Genomic DNA, 25,522 nt, shown 5'->3' with positions numbered 1-25,522 from the left:
TGTTTTCTTATTTTTTTCTTTATGATAGTTCATTATTGCTGTATAAAAATGCAACTGATTTTTGGATATTTATCTTGTGTTCTGCTACTTTACTGAATTTATTTATCAGCTCTAGTAGTATTTTTGGGCAGAATCTTTAGGGTTCTCTATATATAGTATTATGTCACCTGAAAATAGTGACAGTTTTCTCTTCCTTTCCAAGTGAATGCCTTTTATTTCCTCTTCTTGTCAGATTGCTCTGGCTAGGACTTTGAGCAGCATGTTGAATAAGAGTGATGTAAGTGGACATCCTGTCTTTTTCCTGGTGTTAAGGAAATGTTAGTTATTTTCCAATTGCATATGATGTTAGCGGCAGTTTTGTCACATATGGTCTTTATTATGCTTATATGTTCCCTGTATTTCCACTTTCTGAGAGCTTTTATCATAACTTGGTGCTAGATTTTCTCAAAAGCTTTTTCTGCATGTATTAATTTGATCAAATGATTTGTATTCTTCATTTGGTTTATCTGGTGTATCACATTAATTGGTTTGCGTATATTGTACCTACCTTGCATTCCAGGAATAAATCTTACTTGATCATGGTGTACAATTTTTTTAAATGTATTGTTGGATTCAATTTGTTAAGGATTTATGCACCTATGTTCATCAGGGATATTAGCCTATAATTTTCTTTGTAATGTCTTTATTTTGTTTTGGAATTAGGATAGTGCTGGCTTCATAAAATGAACTTCTGAGTCTTCCCTCCTCTTGAATCTGTGGAATAATTTGAAATGGATACATGTTAGTACTTTGAATATTTGGTAAAATTCACCTATAAAGCCAACTTCTATTTGTTGAAAGTTTTTGTTCACTGCTTTGATTTCATTAGTTGTAATCAGTCCAGATTTTCTTTCTTGTTGATTCAATTTCAGAGGTTGTATGTTCTTTGAGATGGTCCAATTTGATAACCTATAGAGGTTTGTAATATTTTGATGGTACTTTGTATTTCTATGGTGTCACTTGTTCCTTCTGCTCTTAGATTTATAAATTTATTTATTTGGGTCCCCTCTTTTATATGATGAGTCTGAAAAATATTATCAGTCTTGTTAACCTTTTAAAGAACAAGTTCTTGGTTTCATTGATATTTTGTATTTTTTAAGACTTTTGTTTATTTCTGCTCCGATTATTATTATTTCTGTCCTACTTACTTTGGGCTTTGCTGTGTTTTTTTTTCTAGTTCTTTTAAGTGTAATGTTAAATTGTTTCTTTGTGATGGTCCTTGTTTTTTGAGGTAGGCTTTTAAAGCTATGAATTTCCTTCTTAGGACTGCTTTCTCTGTGTCTCATAGATTATGGGTTGTTGTATGTTAATTTTCATTTGTCTCAAGGTAATTTTTTATTTATCCCTTGACCTTATTGTTAAACAATTTATTGATTAGTAACATATTATTTAGCTTTCATGTATTTGTGTGTTTTCCAGTTTTTTTCTTGCAATTAATTTTTAATTTCATACCATTGTAGTCAGAGAAAATGCTTGACATGGCTTGAATCTTTTTAAATTTACTGAGAATTATTTCTTTAAAAATTGATTATAAAAGAGGTTGATTTGTTGTTCCACCCATTCATGCATTTATTGGTTGACTCCTATAAGTGCCCTGACCAAGGATCAAATTCATAACCTTGGAGATGGGTGATGTTCTAACCAACTGAGCTACCCAGCCAAGGTGAGACTTGAAATTAAATTATATTTACTTTCTTTGTAAATTTTTTTGTTTTCCTGAAGTTAATTATTGCCTTCTTTTCATTTGCTTTGTTTTCTGAGAATCTCACTAATTCTTTTTATCACTTTCTGACAGTTCATCACAGTATTCTTATGCTGTCAAGAACATTAGATAATCTTTCTGATCCATTAATCTATGTTCCCTATAAATATTTCTCCTGGAGCCCTTCAATCTTCTCCCCAGCCTGAGCTTTGCACAGATATCTTAGGACATTTCTTTCAATATCCCAAGAGTTTCTTTAGCTCCTCTCTTGTAGGAACCCTGTCTCCTGGTTCCCATATTTTCCTCTTTCTTGGTTAGTGGCCTTCATTTTAGTGAAGCATTCCTTGCAATTGCTTCCTCCAAACGATGATATACAATATAATACATTTTTTTGAGATTTTATAGGTCTGAAAATATCCTTATTTTGACATTGCACATCACTTTAAAATTTATTGACAGTTTAGATTGGTATAAAATTTTAGTTCGAAAGTACTTTTCCCTTGGGATTATAAAAGCAAGACTCCCATTGTCTTACAATGTGTTGCAAAGTCCTTTTTGTTTTTATTTATTTTTTTTTCCTCTTGGTATTTGACTTTTCCTCTCTGAATACTTTTGGCATTTTTTCTTTGTCCCTAGTATCCTATAATTTCTCAATAATATGCCTTGATGGTGGTTTTTTACTAATTTATATTTCTGGGTTTCTGGTAGGCCTTTTGATTGAGAGACAAGATTTTCTCTTCTGTAACATATTCTTGGGTGCTATGTTTTATTTTTTTTTTTTTCTGTACTCTCTTTTTAGAACTCATATTATCCATGTGTTATATCCCTGAAGTGGTTTTCTAATTATGTTTAAACTTATGTCTCATGTTGTTCATCTCCTTGCCTCTCTCCAACTGCCTTCTGGAAGATGTTTTTAGCTTTATCTTTAATTCCTGCTACTGAATTATTTTTGTTTTGGCTATTACATTTTTAGTTTCAAAGAGGCCATTTTTACTTTTTAATTTTTTTAAAAGAAAACTCTGGTCTGGTTTCATAGTACAACATCTCTCATCTCTTTGAGGATATTAATTATAGTTATTTTAAAGTTTTCTGTTCTATGCTTTCTCTATATATCCACTGGATTTTCTGTTTTTTTGTCTCTGACTCCAACATTAAGGCTTCCCTCAGCTATCTTTTCATACTTAAGCATGAGTAACTTATGATGGAAGTTCTTTGTGGGTGTGGTGGGATGTGTTAGTGTATGAGAGAGTGTGAGTATGAATGTGTGTGCGTGAGAAGAGAGTGTGTTTGCATTTATGTGTGATAGTGGTGCTTGTTGGCTGGTTTCCCTGCAGGTAATTAGACAGCTAGCTATTGACCTGGGCCTGTACGTTTTCATAATTTTTTTCTCACAGCTTCCACTTTCTGTCTGATGCCTCAGCTCTGCCTTCACTGGGCTTCTTATCTCTACCTTGCATCCATTTCCCAGCTTCCAGGGGGTGGGGAAAGTGGTCCTGTGGTTTCCAGAAAATCTACTAGCTCCTCAACAGACTTCCCTCCCTTTTAGCCCTAGGTCTCATCTTACTCACCCTGTACTTGGGGTCTTGGATTTTTGAAGCTTTCTGGATTCTGGCAGCACACAACAGCTCATATGTCATTGGTGTTCCCTGAATAGCACTTGGGCCTTTTCTGATCTGCTCCCTGAGTACCAGTCTCCTGTTTACTGTCTCTCTGAATTTTTGTTGACCTTCCCTGTCTACTATTATCTTCCATCCCATTCACCCTTGTGGGTTTATATTCACTACAGCTGGAAAGCGCATGCGGTTCACCCCTGGAGGAGCCACAGCAGCAGAACAATGTGCGCTTCTTGGCACGTGGGTAACTAGTTCAGGAAGAAGGAAGATGTTGTAGATGAGGTGTGTATGTGTGTGTGTATGGGTGGTGGGGGTGGGTGGGTGCAAGCCTTGCAGTGAAGGAGAGACCTCTACAGTACTATTTAATCATTGGATAGCAGGGCACATCTGTCACCACTGCTCAATAGGGAGGGCAGGCTTGCAACCTTGGTATAAAGCAATATGTTCTGGGCCTTTTAATCACTTGAAAAATACCTATTTTGCAGAGGATTCTTTCAGTGTTTATTGCAAATCCTTCTATTTTATTACAGAAATTCCCCGCTAATCCTTCAGTGAGGGCAACTTTCTATTAACACACAGCTGTTAAGTGGGGAAAAAAAGGAGAGAAACCAAGCCAGTCTCCAAATAATCACATGCTGATCCTGTGAACACAACACTGTCAGGCAGAGGAAAGCTTTTAGAGTTTTAAGTAGCGCTCTTTTGAAAGGCAAAACACACTTGAAACCTACATAATTTTATTAATGAATATTTCCCCAATACATTTAATTAAAAAGAAAGAAAGAGCCCAGCTAGTGTGGCTCAGTGGTTGAGCGTCAATCTAAGGACCAGGAGGTCACGGTTGGATTCCTGGCCAGGGCATACGCTGAATTCTATCTCTGATAAACTGCTAGCCTCGAATTCATTTAATTCCTTTTCTGGTGGTTCCTCTTTTTCTTTCCTTTGGGGATTGCTTTTTTGTCTTCCCATGTTTTCCTGTAATGTTTTAATTGTAGATCCAATTGCTTTGCTACCCAGGTTCTTTTGGGGATGGTGCTACTGGCGTAATCTCTCAGTTCTCCTGGACTTGTTAATCTAGTATAGCTCCCTACTTGAGCTATTTGGGTTCTCTTGATGTAGACCTGCGAGCTTGAGAGGCACAACTGCAGTGTCTAGAAGTCAGCTGCGTGGAGGGGAGTGTCCCAATTTTTGGTGTCTTGCACCCTTAATTGAAATCACGCGTGCCCAGCAGGGAATCACAGTGGCACCCAGGAACCCTCTGTTGGGGTGATGGGGCTCAGGGGGCCTGCTCTCTGGAAAGGTGGTGCCCAGAGTTCTGTAGTTGTGGGGTGGGCAGACCCAGCTTTTGTTGTTTCACCTGTGGTGGATAGGCGCTTACTCCCAGTGGCGGCTCACAGGAGCACCCGTGGTATGTTTGCCAGCGAGGCACACTGAAGGACTCTGAAGGGCCCTGGCAGTGTAGCTGCGCAAATGAGGCGCCTGTGGGCCAGTATCCAGGATGAGTGAATTCAAAACTTCTACTGCTGGGGGTGGGGGTGGGGGGGGGTGGGGGGGTGGGCAGTGTGCCCCTGCTTGTTCAAGATCGCACTCAGGGAGAGCTCACAGTGGCTCCCACTGGCGCCCTGTGGGTTGATGGGCTCAGGGTGCCTGCCTGTTGGAACTTCGCCTCTGTGGAGGTGCGCTTGCCGGGCGCAGAGTTCTGATGCACTCTGAAGGGGCCTGGCACCACGGTTGAGCCGCTGGGGTGAATGTGGGCAGTTATCCAGGAAGAGTGAATTCAGAATTTCTACTGCAGGGCTGTGTGCCCTTGTCTGTGCAGAATCACACCCTCCAGGGCTCTCAGCGGCTCCCAAGCGCTGCCTAAGGAGTGGAGTGTCCTGTGCGGCTGGAAACGTGCGAATCTGGCTGGAAACCCGTGAATCTGGAGTTCTGCCGCTGCGGAGGGGGAGGTTGCACTTACTGCTGCCAAGCTGTGCACCTTTGGAGGTGGAGGTCCCAGGGTCCGCAGGTCTGCGGGTGGGGTAGCAGGATTTTGGCTGGAGTGGCTGCTGGGTCGCGGGGCAGTTCCAAGGCCTGTCTCATTGGTGGTGTTGATGAGTTCTTAAAAAAGGCCATTCTCCCCTTCAAGATGGTGTGGGCTTCGTGCTGGAGTCCCGCCGTCTGGGGAGTGCCCGCAGCGGTGGTAGTCTCTCCTTGTCAAGGAGAACCTGTCTGCCAGCCCCTGCTGCTCCCGCGAGATTTAACTTTCCCTCACTCACTCACACACACACCACGCACATCCACACACTCTCCTTTCATACCCTCACTCACTCACTCACTCACTTCCTCTCCCTCACCTCTGTCCTGCCAGCCGCCATCTTTTTTCCCCTCAACATTCTATCTGCACATAAAAAGAATATCCCTGTTAGAAAGCAAATATATATATATTAGTGTGTATATATATATATATATATATATACATACAAATACATATCGGTATATAGTATATATATGTGTATATATGACCAGAATGGCCAGAACAACCAGTCGACCAGTTGCTATGATGCGCAATAACCACCAGGAGGCAGAAGCTCAATGCAGGAGCTGCCCCCTGGTGGTCAGTGTGCTCCCACGGCCAACCTCCTGTGGCTCCTCCCCTCAGCCGGCTGGCCTCCATCGGCCCCTGGTGCTAAACCATTCGTAGAGACCTGTTTCTGGGTCGGGGTTTCATATGTAGCAGAGCAGCTCCCTTGCTGTGATCTATTGAAAGTCAGCCCTTGACACAAGGGTTTGTCTCACTCCCATCCTCTCCCTTCCCCAGCGAGAGAAGGAGGAGTGGGGGAGGCGGGGAACTGCCTCCTCCTCTCCCTTCCCTGGGGGCCGCCCACCCACCACAGTGGCGGCATGGTGTCGAGGGAAGGAGGAGGGGGGTAGGTGGGGAACTGTGCAGTGGCATCAGCGTCAGGTGTCCGTTCCTTCTGTGCCCAGCCCGATGACCGTCGCCAACTCTTCCGACCCTACTTGGGCCCTCGGCCCTGGCTGGAACAGGGAACCAGGGGTGGGGGATGGCAGACGTGGCCCCTTTCCCAGGGGTGTGAGGGCTGGCTCCCTCCTTGGAGCCAGCGGCCAACCTCCCGCAGTCCCCCCCACCCCACCGCACGAATTCGTGCACCGGGCCTCTAGTATATATATAATTTATCTAAGCTTATAGGGAAAGGTTGTTGGGTAGTGGAAATCCACAAAATACAAATGGAAATAAAAATATATTTTAACTTGGATGCAAGTATCCTGCTGTCACTAATGAGCCATTTCTCTGCATGGGGAAGTGTTGTGAACACACTGTAAATCAAGCACTTAGCAGCTATCATTAATGCCTGTGAAATAAGCCCAGATTGTAGTGCTTTCTTACTCTCAGAACATACACTGTATGCATGTTCAAGATAAATATCTTCAAAAACCCCACAATCTATAAATCAGTTCCCTGAATTTGAGAAAACTGACTTTGAGTAGAATTAATTCCTCTTTCTCAGATGTGGAGAAGCTGTGCTTAATCTGTCACAAACATAAGTATAAAGTCAAATCCTGTGGGTGTCTGTGTGTGTGTCCTGTCTCTTTGTCCATATGTCATGCATTTAATTTTAAAGCACTTTAAGATAACATATAAAATGGAAATAGATGAAATAAGTGGATTTTTGTCAGAGCTGCCAGAAACATTTCTAAAGTGTACATTTTCCAATTTTACTTCAGTTTTATAGTTTTGTTTCTTAAACAAAGTTCCCATACAGATCTTACTGCATGGTACTAACCAAGATGCCTATAAGTAAAAGAATAATAGGTATAATTAACAATCATTTATAAATCTAAGTAAATTCCTTTAGATTATACTTTGTTGAAAATGAAAAAGTTAAAGCATATAATGATAGGATAAGAAATAATTTTGCATGCCAGGTAGTTTCTTACTCTTTGTTTTAACATATTAAAATAGTACCTGATTAAGTTGTCAGATAAGAAATGATAAAATAAAAACAAAATTTGGGGAATGTAATCAGGACATGGTTTAAATGAGTAACATTGTTATGAAAAACTTGCTTCTAAAAGGATTGATTGAGTGATTTGGAAAATGAGGTAGCAGAAAATGACCAATCAGAGTAGCAAAAAAATATTTTTTAAGGAATTTAAAAAATAAGAATAATTTTAAGAACCTCTGGGACAACATGAAGTGTAACAGTATTCACATCATGAAGGTATGAGAAGGAGAAGAAAGTAAAAATTGATAAACTATTCGAAAAATAATCACTGACAACTTCCCTAACCTGGTGAAGGAAAAAGACAAAAGTCCAGAAAGCGCGGAGTCCCAAGCATGATGAACCTAAAGAGGCTCACAATAAGATACATCATAAAATGGCAAAAGTTAGAGACAAGAATACAACCTTAAAAGTAGCAAAAGAGCTCTTTTCGGGCTGGAACGGAGGAGGAGGAGAGGGAGGGGGAGGGGGAAGATGTTGTTCCTGTTGTGCCAGAAACCCTCAAGAAAAAGTGAAGGAATTTGCAGAGCTGAAGATCAAGCGCCTGAGAAAGAAGTTTTCCCAAAAGATGCTTCGAAAGCAAGAAGGAAGCTCATCTATAAAAAAGCTAAGCACTATCACAAGGAATACAGGCTGATGTACAGAACTGAGATTCAAATGACCAGGATGGCAAGAAAAGCTGGCAACTTCTATGTACCTGCTGAACCCAAATTGGCATTTGTCATCAGGATCAGAGGTATCAGTGGTGTGAGCCCAAAGGTCCGAAAGGTGCTACAGCTTCTTTGCCTTCACCAGATCTTCAATGGCACCTTTGTTAAGCTCAACAAGGCTTCCATTAACATGCTGAGGATTGTAGAGCCATACATTGCTTGGGGGTACCCAAACCTGAAGTCAGTAAATGAATTAATCTGCAAGCATGGTTATGGCAAAATCAACAAAAAACAAATTGCCCTGACAGATAACTCATTGATTGCTTGATCTCTTGGTAAATATGGCATCATCTGCATGGAAGATCTGATTCATGAGATCTACACTGTTGGAAAGCACTTTAAAGAAGTGAACAACTTCCTGTGGCCCTTCAAGTTACTTCTCCGTGAGGTGGGATGAAGAAGAAGACCACCCATTTTGTAGAAGGTAGAGATGCTGGGAACAGGGAAGACCAGATCAATAGGCTTATTAGAAGGATGAACTAAGGTATCTACCATACCTTTGTAATCTGGTCAGTTAATAAACTGAGTCCTTTAAAATTGAAAAAAAAAAAAAAAGTAGCAAAAGAAAGAAAGTTACCTACAAGGAAACTCCCATAAGACTGTCAGATGATTTCTCAACAGAAACATTTAAGGCCAGAAGGCATTGGCACAAAATATTCAAAGAGATGAAAAGCAAGAACATATAACCAAGACTACATTACCCAGGAAGGTTATCATTTAACTAGAGGCCCGGTGCACAAAAATTTGTGCACTGTAGGGGGTGGTCCCTCAGCCCAGCCTGCCCCTTCTCACAGTCCAGGAGCCCTCAGGGGATGTCCTACTGACAGCTTAGGCTCGCTCCCAGCGAGGAGAGGGCCTAAGCCGCAGTCTGGCCTCCCTCTGCGGGAGGCTGCTGGCCAATCAGGGGAACGTGATGACCCCATCACACCGCTGCTGCTGCCACTGCCAGCCGCCGTGGCTGCCTGAGCCTCGGCCCTCACAGTTACTGCGGCTTCCTGAGCCTCGGCCTGGCCCTCGCAGCAGCAGCTGCCATCCGCCGCTTGCCTGAGTCCCTGTGAGCCCGCAGCATGTCAGCCAGGCCAGGTAGGGCCTGGGGAGGCCTTTCCCTCCAGGAGCTGTTCTTCCCAAGTTGGCAGCGTCGGTGTTTTTTTTTTTGTTTTTTTTAATTAATTATTTTTTTTTGGAAAGCAAGCTCTGGGCTTGTGGTTCCTGGGATCCCTGGGCCATAGCATGTGCCTCCAGGCCTCACTGTGCCCCCCTCCCCCTCCTCCTGGGTTGAGCAGCTGGCCCCTGGTGGTTGTTATGGTCGTTAGGCCCTTAAGGCTTTTATTATATAGGATATTGAAGGAGAAATAAAGAGCTTCCCAGACAACAAAAAGCTAAAGGAGTTCATTACCACCAAACCAGTATTACAAGAAATGTCCAATGGTCTTATTTTAAAAATGAAAGAGAAAGGGAAACATAGTTATAAAGAATAAAATGACAGTAAATACATACCTATCAATAATCAATTTAAATGTAAATGGCATAAATGCTCTAATAAAAAGACATAGGGTAGCCCTGGCTGGTGTTGCTAAGTGGTTAGAGCACTGGCCTGCACACAGAAGAGTCATGGGTTTGATTCCTGGTCAATGGTGCATACTTGGGTTGCAGGTTCCATCCCCAGTCAGGCTCATGTGGGAGACAACCAATTGATGTGTCTCTCACATTGATGTTTTTTTCTCTCTCTCTTTCTCTTCTCACTTCTCTCCTCCCTTCCACTCTCTGAAAAAAAGTTAATGGAAAAAATATCCTCATTCTTGGAGTAAGGATTACGAAAAAAAGGCATAGGGTGGCTGAATGGATAAGAAAACAAGACTAATATATATACTTTCTACAAGAGACCCACCTCAGAACAAGAAACACACAGAGACTGAAAATAATGGGATAAAATAAGATATTTTGAGGAAGTGGAAATGGCAAAAAAATAAAAAAGCTGGGGTAGCAATACTTACATCAGACAAATAAACTAAAAAAACATCTATACTAATAAAAGGGTAATATGCTAATTAGACTGGACATCTTCCGGACGACCTTTCAGCTGTCCTTCTGGACAAAGCCATGGTGGCAGGGCCCAGGCAGAGGCAGTTAGGGTGATCAGGCCAGCAGGGGAGAGGAGTTCGGGGGATCAGGCTGGCAGGGGAGAGCAGGTAGGGAATCAGGCAGGCAGGGAGAGCAGTTAGGGGGATTAGACCAGCAGGCAGGTGAGCAGTTAGGAGACAGTGGTCCCCAAGGGGTCCTGGATTGGAGAGGGTGCAGGCCGGGCTGAGTGACCCCCCACCCCCCATGCACGAATTTCATGCACTGGGCCTCTAATACTATAATAAGAGGCAAAGAAGAACTCTACATAATGATAAAGTGATCAACACAACAGGATATAACCATAGTAAACATTTATGGACCCAACATAGGAGCACCTAAATATAATAAGCAAATGTTGATGGACATATAGGGAGGGATTGACAGTAACACAGTCATTGTATGGAATTTTAACACCCATTGACATTAATGGATAGATCTTCCAGACAGGAAATCAACAAGGAAACAGTGGCCATAAATGACACACTAGATCAGATACATTAAATTGATATCTTCAGTGCATTTCACCCCAAAGCAGCAGAACACATATATTCTTTTCAAGTGCACGTGGAATGTTTTCCAGTAGAGACCTCTGTTAGAACACAAAACAAGTCCCAATAAATTTAAGATTGAAATCGTATTAAGCATATTCTTACCTAGATATGAAATTACACCTACATGGTCAACTAATATTTGACAAATAAAACAAAAATATAAAATGGGGTAACAACAAACTATTTAGTAAATGGTGTTGGGTAAATTGACCCGTTAAGCCGGGGTGGGAGGGAAGGGGGGGAAAACTAGACCACTTTCTTACATTATACACAAGTATGAACTCAAATGGATTAAAGACTTGGATGTTAGACTAAAACCATAAAAATCCATGAAGAAAACCTAAGCAGTAAAATCTCTCTTAGTAATGTATATATATATATTTGATACATCTCCTTGGGGAAGGGAAACAACAACAAAAAAACAAATGAGAAGACGTGGGGGGGGGTACTGGAGGCCTGATGGGCATGCAGCACAGTGGTTAGGGCATGAGATGTGGACAGGGCAAAACAAGAGTCTGCTACAAGGATCCTTAAAGGGGACACAAAAGCAACTGAGAAGGAGCAGACAGAGAGGCAGGAGGAAAATCCCTGCCTCTTCTGGCAGGGAGCCAGGGGATGTGTTTGTGTGGACAATCACAAGGCGATACATTTTAAGCACGTGTGCATCCCACTTCCATTGTGTCTGTACTTTATACTGACAGCCTGCCAGGGGCAACTCCAAAAAGCCCAACCCAGGTCTCTGTTGAGCCACTCACAACCAGTCCAGGGTCCATTTGGGGGCACCCAATTGGGGGCACCCAGGCCAGCCTGGAACACATTGTGTGTGTGTGTGTGTGTGTGTGTGTGTGTGTGTGTGTGTGTGTGTGTGTGTATGTGAGGGGCTGGGGAAGTGGAGCTCACATTTGTGGTTGGCCACAAAGGGGGCTTGGAAACCTTCCCTGGAAAATAATGAGCGGAGAAACTACTGATTAGTTACATCCCAGATAATCCTGGGCTAGAGGCTGGAGAGGGCTCTGATTTGTCTGTGCTGCCCTCTAACCTATTAAGGAGTCCCCCAAACGATGGCGCCCCCCGCGTAGACTGGCACCTGCTCGGGCGCCCTGGACGCGCACACTCCCGGCCGGCTGGCTCTCTCCTTGCCAAATCTCCTAAAGAACTGTTACCCCAGCTTTGGAGGACTCTGCTTGAAGCCCTTAGCCGGCAGAGCTATTCTCAGAGGTTGGGGTTTTGAGCGGATCCCCCCCGAGTCGCGCTGGAGAGGACCGTGGATCTCCAGCAGCAGCCGGGGGCGGGAGTCGGGGCGCGGATCAGCAGGGAGGGGGGTGGTGATGGTGGTGGTAGGGAAAGCAATTCTCACTGGGAAGGGGGCAGTGAAAATACTGCGAAAAGGAAGGGGTGCCAGGGTTCAGCTCTCTCCAATCCCACCCCCATGTCCCGCGGGCCCCTCCCCGCAGATGGGGTCGGTGGAGGCGTTAGGGACGCTTCTATCCTGGAATTGCCGGGTCCCCTAGGCCTCCAACCCTGGCTCCTTTTCATGCTTCTTGCTTCTCTTCCCGGGTTTCTCTCTCCGTGTCCAGCGTGAGCGGATTAACAAGCCTCAGTTCCTCTCATTTGGAAATGCGTTTTGTAGGATCCTTCCGAAATGCTCCTGGCACCGTGCGCTGCATCGTGCGGGGTGGCCGAAGGCGGGAAGGTGACCTCCCGCCTCCCCTGGCAGAGGCTCGGGGAGGGAGACTCCAGGACCCCGGCCCAAAGCCGAAAATGACGCCGGCGTCTAACGCCGCCCCGCCCCGGAGCAATTCAAAGGGCAATGATCCCAAAGGAAAGTTATTGTTTTGCTAATCCCGGGAACAGCTTGCGAGGGGAGATTGGGGTCTTCCTTTAATACTTGAGAGTTAATGCTCAGCCTTTTGTAATTATCTTTATCGGAGGCCCCGCGTTTAATCTGCACGTTCAGCGGAGGACCCGCTTGAAGGCGCGGCGAGAGGGAGACCCACTTCGCTGGGCTCCGGCTCCGTCGTGAGCGCAGGGAGCCGCTGGGCGTCCGGCCAGGCTCGCAGATTTGCTGCCTCCTCGCGGGGTGACTTCCGACTGCTCGGACCACAGGGGTGGGACTGAAGAGAGTCTGCTTCCCGGGTTCTTGGTTTGGGAAGGGTGGGCTCAGGGCTCCCAGCTGTTCGGGTTGGGTGGGCTCAAATTTTCGGCGTGTCTGGCTTACTCACGTGCTGTCTTTGGCGCCAACTTTAACAACGATGGCGTTTCACATGGAAACCAGACTTTCTTTGACTAATCATAAACTGACAATAATGTGTTAGCCTCCGAGAAAAGCTCTCTGTCCCAAAGGACAGTCCCTATTTTCCAATTTATTCCCCACTACCCCCATTTAGGGTTGCAAGATGGAATGCTGGCACATACTCATACTAAAAAAAGTATTCATTGCTTATCTGCAATGTAAGTTTCACGGACCTCCGGTAATGCAGTTTGCTAAACCTGCCACCTGTTCCTATCGTGGTAGCAGGTCACTCCACTCCTGCCTGTCTCTATTTCTCGCCCCCACCGCCTCCCCAGTTCCCAGCAGCTTTGCGACCCTCTGGAGCACCAGGGGGTGGATTTGCCTGGAGGCAGAGTGGGCAGGGATTAAATTAACGCTTTCCAACTCCCCGCGGGGGTTTTCGGAGGAGGCCTTCTTGGTGCCCGCGGTGCAGTGGGAGCGCTGGCAGGGGTCGTATCCGCCGCATCAGGGGGAGTGTGGCTGTGAACGGAGCCTGAGGTCTCAGTGTGCGGCTGGCTGGTGGAAGCGAGGCTTGGGGGGCCACTGCGACCCGAACCACCACCCGGAGAATCTGGAAGGAAAGGGAATTTCATGCCGCACTGAAACCTGCGGATTTTAGAGGGATGGGCAGATAGCGGGGTCCCTGTCTCCTCCCACCGAAAACGGGGGTGGTGATGGGACAGGGGGACAGCTGGGAGGAGATGGGAAAAGAGGGGACTGCAGCTGCGAGGGCGGCTACGGGAGGGAGGGGAACTGGTGGCGTCCCAGCTCACGGGGTCCCAGGCGATGACGCATCCGCGCCGGGCTGATTGGAGCCCTCCTGGCCTTCCGCGCCCGACGGGAGACACAACTATATAAAGCGTGCTCTTAGCTGAGCCCCTTTCGCGATGGTGACCTACAGAGGGTCAAGCCTCCGCGACTGAGAACCCATGACGGGCCGAGACGCGCTCTCGGAAGGGCACGCTAGGGGCACGGCGCTGGCGCCCGGTGCCGCCCCCACCGGCCCGCGCCCCCGCCCCCGCGGCTTCGCCATCACCGACCTGCTGGGCTTGGAGGCTGAGCTGCCGTCTCCTGCCGGACTCGGGCCGGGGTCGGGCTGCGAGGGCCTAGCGGCCGCGCCCCGTCCCAATCCCGGGCTCGGCAGCCCCCGCCTAGCGCTCGGGACCCTTCCGCTGGGTCTCGGCCTCCTCTGCGGCTTCGGTGCACAGCCTCCCGCGGCCGCCAGGGCGCCCTGCCTGCTCCTCGCCGACGTGCCCTTTCTGCCTCGCCAGGAGCCTGAGCCTGCCATCCCACCAGCCCTCCGCCGCCCGCCGTCCCCGCTTGGCCGCCAGAAGCGCAGCGAAAGCGTCTCCACGTCGGGTAACTAGGCCATCCCATCCCACTCCTGACCCTGTTCCCTCGGGTTTGGGCCGCGCAGGAGTAACGCAACATCATCTCACCCTAGCATCCTAGAACTAAGGGAGATCGGGACCCCAGGTCCCCGTTGGGTCCAGGGGAGGCGCATCCCCGCATCTGCACCCGCATCCCTCTTGCCTCTTCCTAAATCCCTGCCTATCCTCGGATTCTGGTGACTACCACTACCACCGGGTTTCGGGCCTATCCTGGGGGTCTGGAGTACCCAGCATTGGTCTGGCTCTGCCGAGCGCCCTTCTCCACCGCCCCGCGCAGGTCGGGAAGGCCTGAGCCTGTCTTACCACCAGCAACACAGAACCCGGTAACCCGTGGGCGCTCACACCTTTGCAGAATTGATTGAATGATTGACAGGTCCGTGAAGAGCGCTGGGCCTGGAGCCGCGGGCCTGTCTACCTCCCCGGGTGCCTCGCTTCCCCCCTGGCGCCGCCCTTCCTCCTCCCTACTCTTGAGAAACAAAGCAACCTCGTCAATTTCATTGTAGTTAGGCTTAGTATTTTGTTCTGAGCCCACCTATTACCTCTCAAAGACATCAATGCGGATTATAGGGAAAGAGAAGGAAGCAATAAAATTCTTTAAAGGACAAGGGCCTAGAAACAGACGTTTAGGGTGTTAGGGAAAATTACATAAGAAAACGTGGAGTGAGAGAAACTATGTAGTAGAATCTAGAGCTGTGCATCCAGGCAGCCAAGGCAAAAAGAGTACATTGGGCCCTAACTGGTTTGGCTCAGTGGATAGAACATAGGCCTGCAGACTCAAGGGTCCCAGGTTTGATTCCCCTCAAGGGCATGTACCTTGGTTGCGGGCACATCCCCAGTGGGGAGTGTGCAGGATGCATCTGAACAATGTTTCTAACTCTCTATCCCTCTCCTTTCCTCTCTGTAAAAAATAAATAAAATATATTAAAAAGAAAAAGAAAAAAAAGAGTACATTGGGTCTCCACTGATAAAAGGAAGGCAGTAGGCAAGTGAGCTTTTGTTCAACTCCAAAAGGACTTTATTTCATGAGTCTGTAAAATAAAATGAACCCTCAATTAGTACCCCCCTAAAAATGCAGAAACCACCTACATAGGATGGGATCTTTCTCTGTGGGCACTGATAAAATGAAAAGCAAAATGCAACTAAATCTTAGTCTGTGAGGGAATTTCTGGAAGATCAAGAGCAATGCTACCCAATAGAAATATGTGACTGAGAGTGTGAAGAAATTTTATCTTTTTAAAAAGCTTTTTTATTGATTTTCTAGAGAGAGGAAGGGAGAGGGAAACATCAATGTAGAGCAAAGCATCAATTGGCTGCCTCCTGCACGCCCCCTACTGGGCCCACAGCCCAGGTGTGTGCCCTGATTGGGAATCAAACAAGCAACTGTTTAGTCAACACCCAACCAACTGATCCACACATTAAAAATGAAAAATAAACAGGTGAAATTAATTTAAATACTATATTTAATCCAATACATATAAAATAACATTTACATATAATGAATTAAAAATCATTAATATTTTACTTTTGGGGTAGTAAGTCTTCTAAATCAACAGAATATATTACATTTACAGCAGGTCTCAGTTTGGACCAGCCCCATTTCATATGTTCAATGATGTGTGTCTAATGGTACCAGATTGGACAGAAAGGGTATTATAATCTAAGCATACAGTTTTCTGGTGAGCGAATTGATGTTGGAGTAAAACTAATATTATTTTTCCTTTAATTTATTTTTCATACTTTGAGGCAAAAATGCCTTTTAACAATGAATCTGACAATAGTTTGATATTCTAACCTTCCTTTTTTTTTAAAAAATATATTTTATTGATTTTTTTTTACAGAGAGGAAGGGAGAGAGAGAGTTAGAAACATTGATGAGAGAGAAACATCAATCAGCTGCCTCTTGCACACCCCCTACTGGGGATGTGCCCGCAACCAAGGTACATGCCTTTGACCGGAATCGAACCTGGGACCCTTGAGTCTGCAGACCGATGCTCTATCCACTGAGCCAAACCGGCTAGGGCTCTAACCTTCCTTTTTATACAGATCTTTTAATATAAAGGCTATCAAGAGATAAAGCATAGTAGGGTTCCTAATATTTTTCAAGTGCACCTAAGACTTATCTAGGCATATTTATCAAGAATGAATTTCTGGACCCCACCTCCAGAGATTCAGAACTGGTACAGCAGGGCAAGGAGTGCAGTTTTTTTAAAAAAATATATTTTTATTGACTTCAGAGAAGAAGGGAGAGGGAGAGAGATATAGAAACATCAATGATGACAGAGAAACATTGATTGGCTGCCTCCTGCACTCCCCCTACTGGGGATCGAGCCTGCAACCCAGGTATGTGCCCTTGACCAGAATCGAACTTGGACCGCTTCAGTCCGCAGGTTCTATCCACTTAGCCAAACCTGCTAGGGCAGGAGTGCAGCTTTGATAAGAGTTCTGATGTCACAAACTTCAGTCCTCCTTTGTGAAATGTTGGTGTGCTGATTAAGATAAGGAAGTTGGAAGCAGAAGGAAGTGGATGAATTTGAGAGCCGAGTGGGGATAGAAAATTCGATTAGTTGCCAAGTAGCTTTGGCTTTACACAGTAGGGTTTGAATCCCAACTTCACCATTTATTACCTGTGTGATCATGGACAGATGACTTAATCTCTCTGTGCCTCAGTTTCCTCATCTGTAGGAATAGGATACTAATAGCAGCTACCTCGGAGTTCTCTAATTTTATGAAGAAGAATTGCAATAATGCATGAACAGTGCTGAGCACAGAACATGGATTGTAGTGAGTGCTAAAAATGCTAGCTTGTATTAAGCTAAATATTACTCACATTTTGCAACAGGTTCATAGTTTTAATCCTTGTATTAAAATCCAGAAAATAAAGTGAAGAATATGCTCACTGTTAAAGTCCTCTCTTTCTCCTTATGCCAACAGATGAGGAAAGCCTACCTGAAAACAGGAGTAACCTGAAGGTGTCCCCCAACCCTGGCAAGAGGAAGAAGAGGCGGCACAGGTACAGGGCCAGGCCATCCTCTCTGACCCTTTCCCTTGGACACACAACATCCGAAAGTGGGCGGTCCTGCATTAGAGGAAGCCCAGTGGGCTCCAGGTTGGCAATGGGAAGGGGGTACAGTAACCATTTAGGAACATAATTTTGCAAATCCCAGGATGCTGCAGGACAATCTTTGCAGCATTTAAAAGACACAATTTTGTGGGTCTTTAAAATGGGTCTTCTTAGAATGAGTTGATGAATACATTGAGGAGGGGAAAAAAATGCTGAAGAGCTATCATATTTGAACCAAACTTTCCAAAGGTTAATTATTCTGAAGTGGGATATTCAGTTATTATGAGGTGGCCTTTTGGGGTGTGGACAATGGGGGAGATAGGCACAGGGTCCCCAAGCTGGGAAGCCTGGCATCCTCCTTTGACCATGTGCGCACGTGTCTTCTGGGCCTCCCTGCAGGACTGTCTTCACCAACCAGCAGCTGGAAGAGCTGGAGAAGGCATTCAGCGAGGCACACTACCCTGACGTGTATGCCCGGGAAATGCTGGCCATGAAAACTGAGCTCCCTGAAGACCGAATACAGGTGTCTGGGGTTCCCTTCTCCTTCCTGAAGATAACGTAGAGAACATGTTAACCTCGCAGCCAGTGTGACCCACAGCCATATCTAAACAGTCAAACACACATTCCCTCGCACAGGCAAACTGAGGGCCACTCAGCCGCAGGCACCATAGTGCTAGAGCCTTCCTTATGTCTATGTAAGAGGATATCCCCTGTAACCTTCATGCCTTTTTTCTTTTTATTATGTCATTCTTTAAAATCACAATGCTGTGTGCTGCAGCTAGAAACTATATAAAGATTTATCAATAAAAGGAAGTGACCATCCACCCTTATAAAACCTCAAAGAAACCAATATAAGTAGCCTGACATGGCCTTTCTGCACGTTGCCTCCATGGCATATATATCTGGCCCTGAACAATATATACACTCACATACATATAGAATTTTGTCTTGTTTTTACAAAAAGGTATCGTATTTTACAACTCTGCCTCTTTGCTTGACAGCACATGTTGGACATTTGTCCAGGTCAGAAGATATGCCACAAACTCACCCTTTTTAAACAGCTAAACAATATTCCATACTATTCCTTTATTAAGCTGTTTTCTATGAGAAATATCACCAGCAACCCAACAACCTGAGATTAGAATGGGCCATTGACTGAGTGACCTCTTTCCAAACCATGAGAAAAGCCAGAAAACATTATAGTTGACGCCTTCGCACTATGTGGGAAAGAATACTTTACTTTTATTTTTGTCAACTCTATGGAAAACTTCAGTGGAAAGTGGTCACACATTACCCCACAACGAGTCCCTGTGAGTTTTGAGTGAACAGTGGGCACAGTTACTGAAAGGTCTTGGGTCGTATGAGCTCCCGAGTTGGCCCATTTTAGAACTCCCCGCTCAGGGACACCTCCAAGCGCCCTAGTCACAGTGTCTCCTGCTTTATACCAGGTCTGGTTTCAAAATCGGAGGGCCAAGTGGCGGAAGCAGGAGAAGCGCTGGGGCGGCAGCAGCGTGATGGCCGAGTACGGGCTCTACGGGGCCATGGTGCGACACTGCATCCCTTTGCCGGACTCTGTCCTCAACTCCGCGGAGGACAGCCTGGCCGGTTTCTGTGCGCCCTGGCTCCTAGGTAAGGAAGAGGCTGAGAGAGAGAAAATTCAGTGAGAAATGAAGCTCACCCCTCTGAGATGATAGGACCAGGGGTTGAGTGGGTGGGTGGGGTGCCTACTGGCATCTGCTGGTCCATGGCCATACAAGAAACTGGGCCCAGTGCTGCCAGACATTTTGACTTTCTGAGAGAAGCTGGAAGTCTGGCTTTTGATGTATAATCTCCTGATTTTAAAACGTTGTGAACAATTTTCAAAATAAAATTTTATAAGTCCCTATGTCATCTAAACAAGGCAACTTTGCTGGCTGCACCTGGCTGGCACACACCAGCTTTCAACCCCTACCAGTGGGAGTTACCTACGTGACTCTCCTGAGGAGCCAGAGAGAGGTACTGACAAGGGCAATTCTAATGGGACTTAGAGAAAAAGAACATAGAAGAAATTTAGTTAATTGCTGACCCTAAAGATATCTGTTTTCCCCCCATTTTCCTTTTTTTTTTTTGCAAGGGATGCATAAAAAATCCTCAGGGATGATAAGGAAACCAGGAAATGAAGAAAAGCTGGCTGGACTCTGGGGCCCTGACCACCTCAATGAAGGTTCTAGTCCAAGTCAGGCAAGGTCCCGGAGAGTCTCCAATGAAGCCAGCCCTGAGAGTAACTTGGAAGATGTTGCCATTGATCTCTCCAGCTCCACATGGCAGGAAACCAAGACGGTGCACCAGGGGGCCAGTGCTCAAGATTCTGAGGGGCTCCAGCCTAGGAAGGTGGGAGCCTTCTGAGGCCCACAGGTCCCACCCTCACAGGTTGGAAATTCTTCACTTTGGCTTTTTCAAAAAACAAACATCAAGGACAGATCCTCTCAGTTGGATTGCTTGCTAGTGTCAGGATAAAATTCAATGCCATTTGTTTTAAGAAGACGAATGGGTGACTTGGGAAAAACTCCATTTTGTTCTAGAGTGGAAACCACTCCTTAAAGGCACTTGAACCAGTTAATGGGGTGTAAACATTTTATTGTCTTCCGTAGAACTTGAGGAGGGAAGATTTTCGTTCAAACAGCATTTTCACTGCTGGGCATCATTTGAGATTTGGTTCAATTAATAGGTTAGGTCTGATGTCCTCACTTTGAACTTGAAAATATAAAATTACTTAACTTGCAGAGAATCAGATGTCTTCATACATAGTGAAGACCCCATGCAGACATATGAATGAGTTATATTACCTTTATCTTGAACTTGACTTCAGACAGGTCGATTTTCTTATCAGGCAATAATTTTGCATTCTCCTGAGTTTCATTTGATATGCTATGTGCGTTGGAGTTCATTAAAAAAATAACAACAACAAACAAAGTATGCTTTCCCCTTTCTTTTGGAAATAACATGGACCATATTTAAACAATTGTTGATTATTTATAAACAGTGTTTTAAGATCAGACCAGGTTCCTTGGTCTTTTAAAATTTATGTTGGAAAGCACTTTAGTGACTTGGATTTCATGAATATTTCCTTTCCTGTATTCCCTTTGCCACTTATTTATTGTGTAAAAATAAACATTGTGTAGTATGCTTACCTGTCAAGCTGCTCCTTGTATTACACACTTGCATGTCTCCATATTATTGCTGATCCCCTGACAAGCCTTCCCCATCCCCTTTTAATCTGGGAACCTCTAAAGCAGTGGTTCTCAACCTTTCTAATGCCGCGACCCTTTAATACAGTTCCTCATGTTGTGGTGACCCCCAACCATAAAATTATTTTCGTTGCTACTTTGTAACTGTAATTTTGCTACTGTTAATTTTGCTACTTAGGCTCTACAGCAGCAGTTCTCAACCTGTGGGTCGTGACCCACAGGTTGAGAACCGCTAGCAGGGTCGCCTAAGACCACCGGAAAACACAGATATTCACATTACGATTCATTAACAGTAGCAAAATTACAGTTACGAAGTAGCAACCAAAATAATTTTATGGTTGGGGGTCACCACAACATGAGGAACTGTATTAAAGGGTCGCGGCATTAGAAAGGTTGAGAACCACTGTCCTAGAGCATCCCCTAGGATTCAGGCCTTTAGAAAACATAAGAACCCTCATAACAAAGCACGTAGCAGGAGCTTAGATGGGAACTTGACTTTCTTTCTCCTAAACTCTATGGGTGTCCACCAGACTTGCAACCAGGGAAGCAGTGGGCAGCAGCAGCTTGTCCTGGGCTAACCCCTTAAGCCTGTCTCCAAGGCCCGTTTTCTTTGACTTTTCAGTGAACTAAAAGCAGCCTGGCCTTGGCCCACTTCTATCACTGTGATTTTACTCCTCAGTGAGTCCACGCAGCTCCGCATGGCTCACTTCTTTCCTATAATATTTCTGGAGAGCCAAAGTAGCACTGCCTAGCTCTCTCCTGTTTGCTTCTTCTATCTGAGGCCCTTCCTTGTCTCACTGTCTCCAGCTTCATTAAACATACTCTCAAAATCACCTGGACTCATATTGTGAATTTCCCTGCATGAAGTCAAGAACCCATACACTGCAGGCTGGCCCGAGGCACATCCGCTCCTGTCCTGGTCCCTTTCCAGTGACACAGTTACATGTCCTGGCTCCTCTCAGCCCTCTGGCTTCTGGACTTCTGGGAAGATGGGCTGAGAAGGCCTCCTCAAGGCTTGTTCCCCATGTCAGGTGGGACTATGAGACAGAGGACAGGCCCAGGATGCCTGGTTAACAGCTTGGCTCACATGCCATTATTCAGACTCAATCTGCTTAAAAGAAGGTTCTGGGTAGCGTGGTCTCCCTGCACCTTTTCACCTTCCAGCTCACACCTTAGCAATGCAGTATTCTGTTCCTAAACTTCCGTGGCTGCCTCTGGCTATGGCAAAACAATGGGCTGCTCCATCTTGCTGCTTCCACAGTAGGGTAAGTGCCCAGGTCAGCCCATTCCACTGCCATTTAGCATGCGTCCAAAGCCATAGAGCCTGTGCCCAGGCTGAGTAGGGGCCACTCCTCAAAGTGGGGGCAGAGATTAGAAGTACCTCAATCTGCCCCACCCCCAGCTACCCCAGAGCTTTAGAGGAGAGAGAGCTAATAGGCTATTCCCCAAAGAAGCTGAGGACTCATGAGTCTTCTTTTTTTTAAAATAAATCTTTATTGTTCATATTATTACAATTGTTCCTCTCCCCCCCCCCCCCCGCATAGTTTCCCTCCACCCGGTTCCCATCCCACCCTCTGCCCTTACCGCCCCCTCCCACACTGTCCTCATCCATAGGTGTATGATTTTTGTCCAGTCTCTTCCTGCACCCCCACACCTCTTTCCTCCCGAGAATTGTCAGTCCACTCCCTTTCTATGCCCCGATTCTATTATATTCACCAGTTTATTCTGTTCCTCAGATTTTTAATTCACTTGATTTTTAGATTCACTTGTTGATAGATATGTATTTGTTGTTCATAATTTTTATCTTTATCTTTTTCTTCTTCTTCCTCTTCTTAAAGAATACCTTTCAGCATTTCATATAATACTGGTTTGGCGGTGATGAACTCCTTTAGCTTTTTCTTATCTGTGAAGCTCTTTATCTGACCTCCAATTCTGAAAGATAGCTTTGCTGGGTAGAGTAATCTTGGTTGTAGGTTCTTGCTATTCGTCACTTTGAATATTTCTTGCCACTCCTGTCTGGCCTGCATAGTTTCTGTTGAGAAATCAGCTGACAATTGTATGGGTGCTCCCTTGTAGGTAACTAACTGTTTTTCTCTTGCTGCTTTTAATATTCTCTCTTTGTCTTTTGCTCTTGGCATTTTAATTATGATGTGTCTTGGTGTGGTCCTCTTTGGTTTCCTTTTGTTTGGGGTTCTGTGTGCTTCCTGGACTTATAAGTCTATTTCTTTCACCAGGTGGAGGAAGTTTTCTGTTATTATTTCTTCAAATAGGTTTTCAGTATCTTGCTCTCTCTCTTCTTCTGGCACCCCCATAATTCGGATGTTGGTACACTTGAAGTTGTCCCAGCGGCTCCTTACACTATCTTCATATTTTAGGATTCTTTTTTCTTTTTGCTTTTCCAGTTGGGTGTTTTTTGCTTCTTTGTATTTCAAATCTTTGACTTGATTCTTGCGATCCTCTAGTCTGCTGTTGGATCTCTGTATATTATTTTTTATTTCAGTCAGTGTATGCTTAATTTCTAGTTGGTCCTTTTTCATATCCTCAGGAGTCTCACTAAATTTATCAACGGTTTCTAGAAAATTCTTGAAAAACCTTCTAACCGTGGTTTTGAACTCTATATCCAGTCATTTGCTTTCCTCCATTTCTTTCATTTGTGACCTGTTTCTTTGCCTCCGCATTTTGGCTGCTTCCCTGAGTTGATAGAGTGGCTTTGTGTGCTAGGTGTCCTATAGGGCCCAGTGGCTCAGCCTCCCCAGTTACCTGAGGTGGACACTCTTGGTGCACCCCTTTGTGGGCTGTGTGCACTGTCTTGTTGTAGTTAAGCCTTGGTTGTTGTTGGTATCACTGGGAGGAATTGACCTCCAGGCCAACTGGTTGTGAGGATCAGCTATGTCTACGATGGGAGAACTTCTGTGCTGGAGACACCCTTATGAGACAAGACTTGCTTCAGTGGCGCTTTGGTGCTCACTGAGTCTGCCCCCTGAGTGTCCCTTATGGATCTGAGGAGTTGTAATCTGGATGGTCCCATTCTGACCTCTGGGTACACTGGCTCTTGGATCTCCAAGGAGGTGCTAATTTAGCCTCTGCCTGAGGCCACCCAGCAGGATCTACAGAGAGATCTGCAGATTCCTCTTCTTTGTTTGGGTTTTGGAGGTGCCCAGATGAGGCCCAGCTGTGAAGCAATGCAAGCTGCTGCGGGGCCTTGGGCCTTCTTTTGGATGTTCTGGGTCTCACTGACTCAGCTGCAGTTTGTTAGGTAAGTTTAGAATTCAAAGGACCAGGGCATTCATATGCAAAAGCCTCTGCACTCAGCTTGGATCGTGCAGAGTCTCAGGGTGGAGCAAACAGCAATGGCTTCCTGTCAGCCCTGCCCTAAGAGGCCCCTGGGTCTCAGTGTCCCACGGTAATCCCTGCAAGCACCTCTGAGAGAAGGCCACCCTCAAGTTTCGCCTGCTGCCAGACAGTCCAGTTTCTCCCTGTATGAGTCTGGGTCCCCAGAGTCTAGCCTGGAACTGGAGTTCAGAGCAGTTGAGAGCTTTTGTCTCCCTCCTGATTGAGAAAGCCAGCCGCGTACTCAGTTGCCAGCCCGCTCCGTGCGTGCGCCTCCTTACCTCTGCCTTCCACAGCTCCTGTGAGTCTCAGTGTGCTTTTCTCTTTCCTTCTAGTTGTAGAATTTCCTCTCAGCCAGCCTTCCTGTGGTTCTGGATGATGTCCGTTTTGTCTTTTAGTTGTAGTTTTGAAATTGTTGTGCGAGGCAGCAGTTTAGGTGTTTACCTATGCCGCCATCTTGGTTTCTCTTCTTCATGAGTCTTCTTGACTAGATTGGGCTCTGACAGAAGGGAATTCATGACTGTGCACCTTCCCAGAGTCATACTTTACCCTTCCAACTTTTCCTTGTATCCAAATAGCTGGACTAAGATGGTCAAAAATTTCTGTGGGTATAGTTCTCTGGTGTTTCAGGACCTGATGTAGTAGGGCCATAAAACATATTCCTTTATCCTTGGGAATCAGTACTTCTATTATTTCTTTATTTAAAGAAATAGTAGCCCCCAATTTACTTAGTAGGTTTTTCCTAGGAAGTAAACTGGATGCTAGGGTACACAGAGGATTGGGTGTGACAGCTGTGTTGATTCTTTCATAGGTGTCTGGCTCTCTTGGAGAGGGGGCCTAATGGGTAGTACAAACAGAATAAGTGGCTCCAGGATCTAATAGAAATTAAATTTTCTCTTCTTCTATATTCAGAGTAACCTAGGGCTTCTCATGGGGGATTAAAATGTTATCTTTTAGAGCCAAAAGGGGAGCCCCCCTGCCCAGGCCTGTCAGTCCTTATCTTCTATCTGAGTAACTGTAAAGAGTTAGGAGCTTCCCATTCCCTCCTTCTCTAAGGATAGTTGGGGCACTCTCTTGCAATACGAACGTTGGTTAGACTCCTGCTTTGCTGTATGCCTTTGGCTGGTCCCATGGTGGGGGCTGGGGTTACTCACCCAAGGTGGTCTTCAATCTGTCACCCCCAACTTTCCTGAAGCCTGGAGGGTGACAGCCAGAAAAGTGGCTTTTTTTTCCTTTTTCTTCTTCCCTTCTTTCTTCTCCCACATCCCTATTGTTAAAAACCTTAAAGCCTGCCCTAGCTGCTTTGGCTCAGTGGATAGAGTGTCGGCCTGTGGACTGAAGGGTCCTGGTTTCTATTCCAGTCAAGGGCACATGCCGGGTTGTGGGTTCGATCCCCAGTAGCGGATGTGCAGAAGGGAGCCGATCAATGATGCTCTCTAATCATTGATATTTCTATCTCTCTCTCCCTCTCCCTACATCTCTAAAATCAATAAAAAAAAATTAAC

The 25,522-nt window shown here is 45.5% G+C and overlaps 1 protein-coding gene and 1 pseudogene across 2 annotated transcripts; both read left to right on the top strand.

The window, feature by feature from the left end:
* Nucleotides 1-7,544: 7,544 nt before the first annotated feature.
* Nucleotides 7,545-8,548, top strand: LOC308256607 (large ribosomal subunit protein uL30-like; annotated as a pseudogene). Its single transcript has 2 exons — nucleotides 7,545-7,574; nucleotides 7,802-8,548. The product of its transcript is annotated as a large ribosomal subunit protein uL30-like (transcript).
* A 5,390-nt stretch (nucleotides 8,549-13,938) lies between these two features.
* On the top strand, nucleotides 13,939-19,845 carry VSX1 (visual system homeobox 1; the record flags this gene model as incomplete). The annotated part of the gene is made up of 5 exons (XM_080684928.1): nucleotides 13,939-14,368; nucleotides 17,331-17,409; nucleotides 17,860-17,983; nucleotides 18,909-19,089; nucleotides 19,574-19,845. The coding sequence occupies 5 exons, from the start codon at nucleotides 13,939-13,941 to the stop codon at nucleotides 19,843-19,845; spliced, it is 1,086 nt and encodes a 361-aa protein (XP_080541054.1).
* Nucleotides 19,846-25,522: the final 5,677 nt, after the last annotated feature.

This window comes from Plecotus auritus, assembly GCF_963455305.1.
Source record: "Plecotus auritus genome assembly, chromosome: 8".
Taxonomy (NCBI): domain Eukaryota; kingdom Metazoa; phylum Chordata; class Mammalia; order Chiroptera; family Vespertilionidae; genus Plecotus; species Plecotus auritus.
The sequence above is the reverse complement of the archived record's forward strand: the minus strand, read 5'-3'. Positions and strand labels throughout refer to the sequence as shown.